General features: G+C 33.6%; 1 protein-coding gene across 1 annotated transcript in view; it reads left to right on the top strand.

Annotated features, from left to right (window-relative positions):
- The first annotated feature begins 271 nt into the window (after nt 1-271).
- Nucleotides 272-8,081, top strand: part of Prosbeta1 (proteasome beta1 subunit) — a 39,407-nt gene continuing 31,597 nt past the window's right edge. The window contains exon 1 of the mRNA XM_035353319.2: nt 272-429. Within this exon, the coding sequence (XP_035209210.1) occupies nt 343-429 (87 nt within the window). The 5' untranslated portion in view covers nt 272-342. The remainder of the gene's footprint in view (nt 430-8,081) is intronic.

Raw genomic sequence — 8,081 nt, 5'->3', positions numbered from 1 at the left:
TCCTGGCCTTTTGAACTCGTACAAGATGTACGAAGTTCCTTTTTACTCTCCTCAAATACGAAATTCCCCCTTTTTCTATATACCTTTCCTTCGCACCTATGCTTGATTTTTCGCCCATCGGTGCAGAAAGACTTAGCGGGTGCAAAACAAGACATCTGTCTACTTTGTCTGTCTGTCTGTCTTTGAATGGTTCGCTTGGCGATGAATAAAGCGAAGGTTACCATGCTGAAAAAATGTCTACTGCGCATGTTCAAACCGCTCTTCTAATGCCTTGTATTTAAGTATTAGAATTTGGCAACTGTGATTAGGCAGAAAGTGAAAAGAGCGGTACACATTGTAGAAATGTTGACTCATGTAATGAATCCAGTAGTTAATAATATGGAGTTTGAAAATTCAGCTGATTGGATGAATGCAGAACTTTCCACAGGAGTAAGAATTAAATATTGTGTTAGATTAGAAATTCTGTGAATGCAGAAGTATAACATACTAAATGTATTTTATTTATTAATTTGCATTCAGTCATTTAAGCGTTGAAGCATTTTCCTGTAATATGTAGTTAATTTGTATCTATTGCATTATCATTACGATGAAAATAGGCTAATTCTGAAATTTTTTTTAATAACCAGTAATCAAAATTAGCTTAATATACTAATACATTTAGACCTTTGAGAATGATAGCAAAGAAAGGCACTGTATTAATAATCTCATGACATGAAACATCTCTGTTCTGAAACATGACATTTCTCTGTTAGTGTGTTCAGGAAAGTGTTTCAGTGAAAATGTACTTTGACCCACGCCAGAGCTTGAACCAGACTAACCACATGCGTCGTATTACTTGAAACAACAACCAGGGTCTGGGTTAAAGCACATTTCCTTAACCCATTAACCGCCAAAACTAAAAGGAATGTTTCTTTTCTCATGAAAATAATAACAAATATTAAATTAAGCATTTATAACATAAATTTACATTGAAAATAAAAAAATGCTCTTACCTTTATAAAAAGCAAGTTTTGTGTTTGTGCAACATCAGCGGAATAAGACTACGGATGATTAGTGAGTAGGATTGTACTCCTGTGATGTTTCTTTGTGCTGTACAGCTTATTTTAAATAAATTTCGTATACTGAATACAGCTTCCCCGAAAAGCTCTGTTTTCTATCTTATTTGTTTTAGATTTCAGATTAAAGGAAAATAATCAGTTCTGTTTCTTAGAGATGGGATTCCTGCCTGTTTGTTTTTCGTGGTTTTCTACATGTGAAACCAATTTTCTACTGAAAGGGCTCGACGAAGGCCCATAGCTCTCGTAAATAAATAGTGGAAAAAAATACAAATTCATCTAGATTTTATGTAAAGTAACACGAAACTACGAAAACAAATCATGCGCTCAACATTTTCGCCTGGGATTGAATACCGGTTGAACTACCAGTATTCGGCTGCCACAGGTAGGACTTGTACACTTACAAAGAGCTTTTCGCTTAAGAACTGTTTATCACCTCTTTCCTTCCCCGATGTTAGGCTTTTTGTCATTACTAGGGGACGTTGTTTACTGTTGTTTGATTTCAATGAATAAAGGCAAAGCAGACAAAGCCTCTCAACCTGAAAGATAAAATGCCTTCAGGTAGGATTTATAGGAAACTGGTTCGCGTTCGTTTCATGCATCAGGGAGTTTCATGCATCCGAATTTTGTTTAGGTTTCTTTCATTTAGCTCAAAACATACGAGTACTCTCTGTTTTAAGAAAAGAATGTTTTGGGGGTGGTATTTTATAAGGGTAAATTACTTGTATTAATGTTACACATGCAGGGAAAATCACGAAAAGATCTGTACAGTTAGCTCATTCATAAGTATTCGGAGCCAGGTTTAATTACTGTGGTTCAGTGATCTTAATTACTTGTGTTCTAATGGGCCTCATGAGCTTTGCATTTTTGTTGATCAGGCTAATTTATGTCGAAATCGCATGAAGTTTACCAAAATTTAAAAATCTGCTTTCTGATGAAATATTCCAGTAATTTTGATTTCAGATAGCATATCTTTTATGATACATTGAGTAATCTTCAGTACTATGTAATTAATTCCCTAAATATGAAAGTATGTGAAACTTAAATTAGGAATTATAGCAAATCATTCCATAGAAATATGCTATGCTAGTATTAGTCTAGAAAGGATTAATTATGCGTAAATATTGTAGTAGGCATGTTAGGTAACAATTTGTCAGCAGTATAGATATTAATTTAAAGGAGATAATAACGATATGTGTGCCTTTTGTTTTAGCATAGTTCTGCTCCCGTTACTTTTAAGCTGAACATATCACTTGAAATAAATTTCTTTCTAAAATCAGAGGGATATTATTAACAATTCTTCTTTATAAATATAAAGTTTATCCTTTATTATATAAATAATTGAAATGCTTAAATTTGCCATTCTAATAAATATTTTATCTTAACTTTCTGAAAAATTTAATTTATTTTAAAATGTATAAAAATGAATTAAATCCTGAATTTTTTCCAGTCTTATGATAATAAAATTTTAGAATCATCAGTTTGTATATCCTTATATGCACTCATGTCTATAAATTAAGGATAATGCAAAATCAGGCAAAGGAAGAGTTAGAAGCAAAACAAATTTGACTTATTTGTAAAGCTTATTTATTAAACAAAAGGTAAAGAGAAAAAAAAAAGATGCTATATGTTTGATATTATTAAAAAAATGAGCAATTTTTTCCTCCCTGGAGCAAATTACAAAAAAAAAAAAAAAAAAAAAAAAAAACACATATTTACAAAAAAGCAATATTACATGGTTTGTATGATTGTTAATACATTGTATGTCTCCCAGACAATCCAATACAGTCCGTACAATGCCTAGGCATGCTGAGTATGAAATTATCGATCTGATCTTGGGGGATATTACACCACTCAAAAAGCAATGCTCTCCAAAGTTCCGGTAGACATGTAGGAGGAGGTTGAGGATCGACGAAGTATGCCCCACACGTGCTCTACTGGATTCAAGTCCGGTGAGAATGCTGGCCAGTACATACGGGTGATATCCTCCGATTGAAGGCATTCGCTTACGATGTTCCCACGGTGAGGACGGGCGTTGTCATCCATAAACACAAACCTAGAAAAATTCCACCCCAAACAAGCACTCCTGCACCACCGTAACGGTGTCGTTCAATGATGTTTTCTTGGTGGTTACGGGTACCTGGAGCTCTCCATATGAAAGTCCGGCGAGAATCAGACTGCAAGCTAAACCTGGACTCGTCGGAAAACATCACACAAGCCCACTGTTGCGGTGTCCACAATGCATGCTCTCTACTCCAGGCTAACTGCAGGCGACAGTGAGTTGCAGTAAGTGGAACGTATCTGACAGGTCTACGAGCATATAGACCAATCTGGCCTAAGCGTCTGTACACGGTCTGCCTTGAAATTGTCGTACCAGTGGCTGTAGAGAGCTGACGAGACAGGTCTGAGGCTGTGCTCCGCCTGTTTCTTTTGGCAGTAACTGCCAAATACCGGTCCTCATTCGGCGTTGTAACTCTGGGGTGACCTGTGCTGCAACGTCTACTCACATTACCATCATCTTGGAATCGTTGCCAAAGCCTGGAGATGACACTTTGGGCAATTCCAAGTTCGTCTGATACTTCCAGTTGGGTACGTCCATATTCCAGACGGCCGATAATTCTACCACGTAAAAAATCATCCAAATATGTCCTTTGTGTCATAACTATTCGGTTATTGCACTGAAATGCTTATAAAGCGCCTGCGAACAATTTTACTTCTTTGCCTGTATTCCTTATATATATCACTCTCTTACACTCTCGTCATTGTGACATACCATCGGTGTCATCTGGTTACTTCCTGAAATTTGCATATGAGTCTTGAAGATGTGTGTAGTGATTTTACAGGTGATATATTTATTTTAGATTTCGATTTCCAGGTTACTCCGAATTATCCTTACTTTATCGACAGGAGTGTATTATAAGAAAGTATCTCATTCTTTTTTAAGGGCTCTTGTGATGTAAGTGATAGTAGATCGGACTAGCAGTCGGAAGGTCTGCGGTTCGTATCCGTGTGAGAGCATAGAGGATTTTTCGTATTTTCTTCTCAGAAAGACGGAATGTATGGAAATGTGATAGACGATAATTTGTGAACACATGAATTAGGCCGATAGAGTCTCGTACTTCTTCTCTTTCGCCCTATAAGAGGGAAAAAATAAGGAATTATGTCACTCTCCCTATCTTGCTACAAATGAATGTTCTTCCAATTAGAATTTGGAAGACATTGTTGGTAGAAAAATAATTACAGCACTGCTGAATTTTCGCAATTCTTGCTTCGAAAGAATCCAAGGTCCGCCTGTTACTCCACCTTTCACGAATTTTTCAAATTTACTTTTTTTAGTATCGCTTTTCCATTACAGTATGTTGATAGGTGAGACAACCCTGTAAAACGTTTTTTACTTAATTTACGTTCAATTTACATTAAAACGCAATTTTCGGAATTAAACTTCCTACATATAAGTTGCCTCTTTTTTGATACTTCTAGTAAAATTATATTAGGAGATAATATAATCAATATTTCTTTAGTAAATAAATTATTATTATTATCTTACTTTGCGCAATTATTAGAAAAACTTCTTTTCGAGCTAAGTGAATTTTAGATCATTCAAAAAATATATATACACTGCATTTTATAATTTTATTACACAAAAGTTTTATACCTTAGAGAGTATATCTTTTCTAGTACATTTTGTATTGCTTGAATTTTGAGGGAAATGAAAGTCAAGATTTTTACAAATAAAAACAATAAAAAAAAATATATTTTCCTCCGTTCAGTGCTGTATCTCTTTACTGACGTGTGGGTGCGATTATGGCAAAGCCTCAAGGGCTATCTGCCTAAGGGGAGGGATGCCTTCGTGGAGGACTTTTTAAGGGAAACTGGCTCGTATACATGTTACACATGGGAAAAACCACGAAAGCCCCTATGCAGCAACCTCGTTCTTGGGGTTTGAACCTCGGACCGAACTATCAGTGTTCAGCGACTTTACCATTCGGCCGCCGGTGGGCCTGTCTTTAATGACAAATTAACACCAATAGATAGGCTGTTTTCTCCCGAAAGTTCGGCCTTTCTGTAAACGATTGGGGGAAACTGGAAAAGCAATAAAATTATTTTTCACTCATGAATCGCCATCTTCAAGAAGCATCGACTCCCAGTTAGTAAAAGCGACCATCTGGTAAGATGTATTTTAGCATAAAATGGTTTGCAAATCCAAATAACATTAATTTAGAGAAATTTTTATGGGTGCAATGTATAATTCTTAGATAAAAGTGAGTAAAAAGGGACGATGTAGGGTGTTTTGTGCTACTTTGTATTTTTAGAATAGGGCCCCAAACATATGACTGTCGACCCTGTATTTAGATTTGCTAACTTTACTAAAGCATGTAATATCTATCTTCTAAGATAGGAATATTTCCCTTCCGGCGAAATTTCTAAGGAAAACTTACATGCATTTAGATTAACATATAGAGAAAACCATGAAAATTCCATGCAGCTGATCTATTCCTTCGCTGAAAATAGAAGCCTAGAAGAATTGATAGTGTTGTGTTGCTTCAGCGACTAGATTTCTCACTTTGATTTTGGAATTAGAAATATAATTACAAAGATCTCCACTAGGGGAGATCATAATTCACCATTTTTTTCACACATATAAAATCTGGTTAAATATGTTTCCTCGTTTATAAATTACAGAAGTTTGTTTTTTCAATAATTCCTGATATTTTAAAGGAAAATTTTCATGTTTTTTTTTCTTGTAGCAGGTTTAAATAGTCGTTGATTGAAACCACACTAATTTTACCTAACAATTGGAAAATGACGTGAACTCTTTCATAATTATATTACTCATTAGCATTAAAAATACTTGGGTTGAAGATTACCTCAGAAGAGTTTTTTTAATTTCTTAATTTAGATGCCATACAGTCTGGTAATACATATCTTATATAATACATAATAATAAGTCTAGTTATACTACAGCCATATCAGTGGCCGATGAGACCTCTAAATATTAGTTGTTCGATTTGGATTCAAACTCAGACGAACGAATGCGATGGCTGTGTGGTATTTTTCCATGTATAACTTGAGTATGAGCTATTCGTTAGAAAGTCCTCTATGAAGGCATCTTTCTACTTAAAAGCAGATAGTCCTCGTGTGTTTTGCTGTATTCAAATAATCCTAGCCTTCAAACTACGACACCTATCACTCTAAATCAAGATGAAAGTTTTCTAAACAAGATTTTTAAATCGGGCTGTGGGGGTTCCAGTGGCTAATCGCTAAAACCGCTGAATACTGGTAATTCGACATGGATTCAAATCCAGACGAACGCGCTTGTTCTGTGAAAGTTTTCCAGGGTTTTTCTATGTTCAGTGTGGATGAGATTTAGTTCCCCCTAGAAATTCCCTCCATGATAGTTTCAGTCCTCTTGCGCAGATTCCAAATCCATTAAATTTTCTTTATTAAATACAATTATAATTCTTTCTTTTTAGAGAAATCGCAGGGGAAAAAACTAAACATCAAATCGAGTGCGTATACGAATATTTTAAAATAGTTAAAATTTTGAGCGCTAAAGCTTTTTTAATACATTCATAGGCAACTGATAATTAGGGTAAGAAAAACATTTAAATTTGGCATAAAACTTTGTCGATTTCTACAATAATATGTATAAATGCGTTTTCAAAAACTTCTGCTGAAATATGAAGAGTCGTATTTGTATATTAGTGAGATTTGTAATTATATACTCAGCTTTTAGTTTTCATAACCATCCAGTCATCAGAATAAAGTCATTAAGCGTAAGGGGGGGGACGAAAAAGGAATTTTGAAGAAAAGATTATTTTTACAAAATGACTCAAAATTTCCTAAGCTTGTATAAGTAATTATGTAACACAAATAATTAAATATTTGCGAAAATTTTGTTGACCTCTTTCAGTCTTACCAATATTTCTGTATAGATATAGAACATAATTATCAATAATAAGTATCATAGATAGTGGAGGATATAGAATGAGCATCACAATATATAATTATGTTGTGTCGCAAAAGCAGCTGCTTTGATAAATGAACATAGCTGTCGGGAATCGCGTATGAATATCACATACATGTTTTATAATACCAAGAATGTTATAAAAATGACGGTTATTTGATATTAGCATTTACTGAACTTTTCAAAATGTTTAAAAATATAATATTTAAGAGTCAGCAAGTTTGTTTAAAAAATTGTATGCATTTCAATCACGGTGTTTTGTCGTTATAATCAGAAGCTCGTCATCGATATTTAGACTATTTCTTGATAACCTACCGAGTTCAAATTTTGTACTCACCCCGTTTACAGATGGAAATACGCGTGGTAAACCGAGTTTTATAAAATTCGATTTAGAGGTCTTAAAATTTAATGTTGTAAAAATTTTTTGTGCATATTTCCATTTAAAGAATAAACTAAAAATCTCACAGATTTTAAGTTTGCATCACTTCACAGAGTGTAAAATAGCTTTTGAAATAAAATTTGCGTAAAATTAATATAATTTCTGATTTTAAACTTTATACTTTTATGACGTAAGAGGAATTTTGGAAGTAAAAGACAACCAAAAGGAGAAAAATAATTTGTCGTACAGATTAATGGGAATAAGAGCCCCTTTGAAAAATTCCTGTACAGTTTTATAACAAGAATAATAGATTCTTAACTAACGAAATCAAATAATCGAATCGCATTGTCAAAAGTATAAGATTTATAAATTTATCAAGAGAGCTGCACGTTTTTTATTATTCATGATATAAATTCGTAGAATTTTTTTAAAGAGAATTATTTAATCATGTGTTCCCAATGAATTATATAATACATCATTTTCTCATTTTAATTCATTAATAATTTTATGAGTCATAAATAAAAATTTATTTTATAAAAACTTGTTTATTTTATTCAATACTTGTTCTAAAACGGAAATTCTTAATTTCTTTTATATATACATTCACTTTGTAACTGGTAATAAATTTGTTTCCTTAGAGTTAGTGTAAGGCCTTTATCTCAAAACATCAAGAAGACTT

The sequence above is a fragment of the Stegodyphus dumicola genome, chromosome 4, assembly GCF_044657685.1.
Source record: "Stegodyphus dumicola isolate Sdum_Otavi_A_Nest chromosome 4, ASM4465768v1".
NCBI lineage: Eukaryota > Metazoa > Arthropoda > Arachnida > Araneae > Eresidae > Stegodyphus > Stegodyphus dumicola.
The sequence above is the reverse complement of the archived record's forward strand: the minus strand, read 5'-3'. Positions and strand labels throughout refer to the sequence as shown.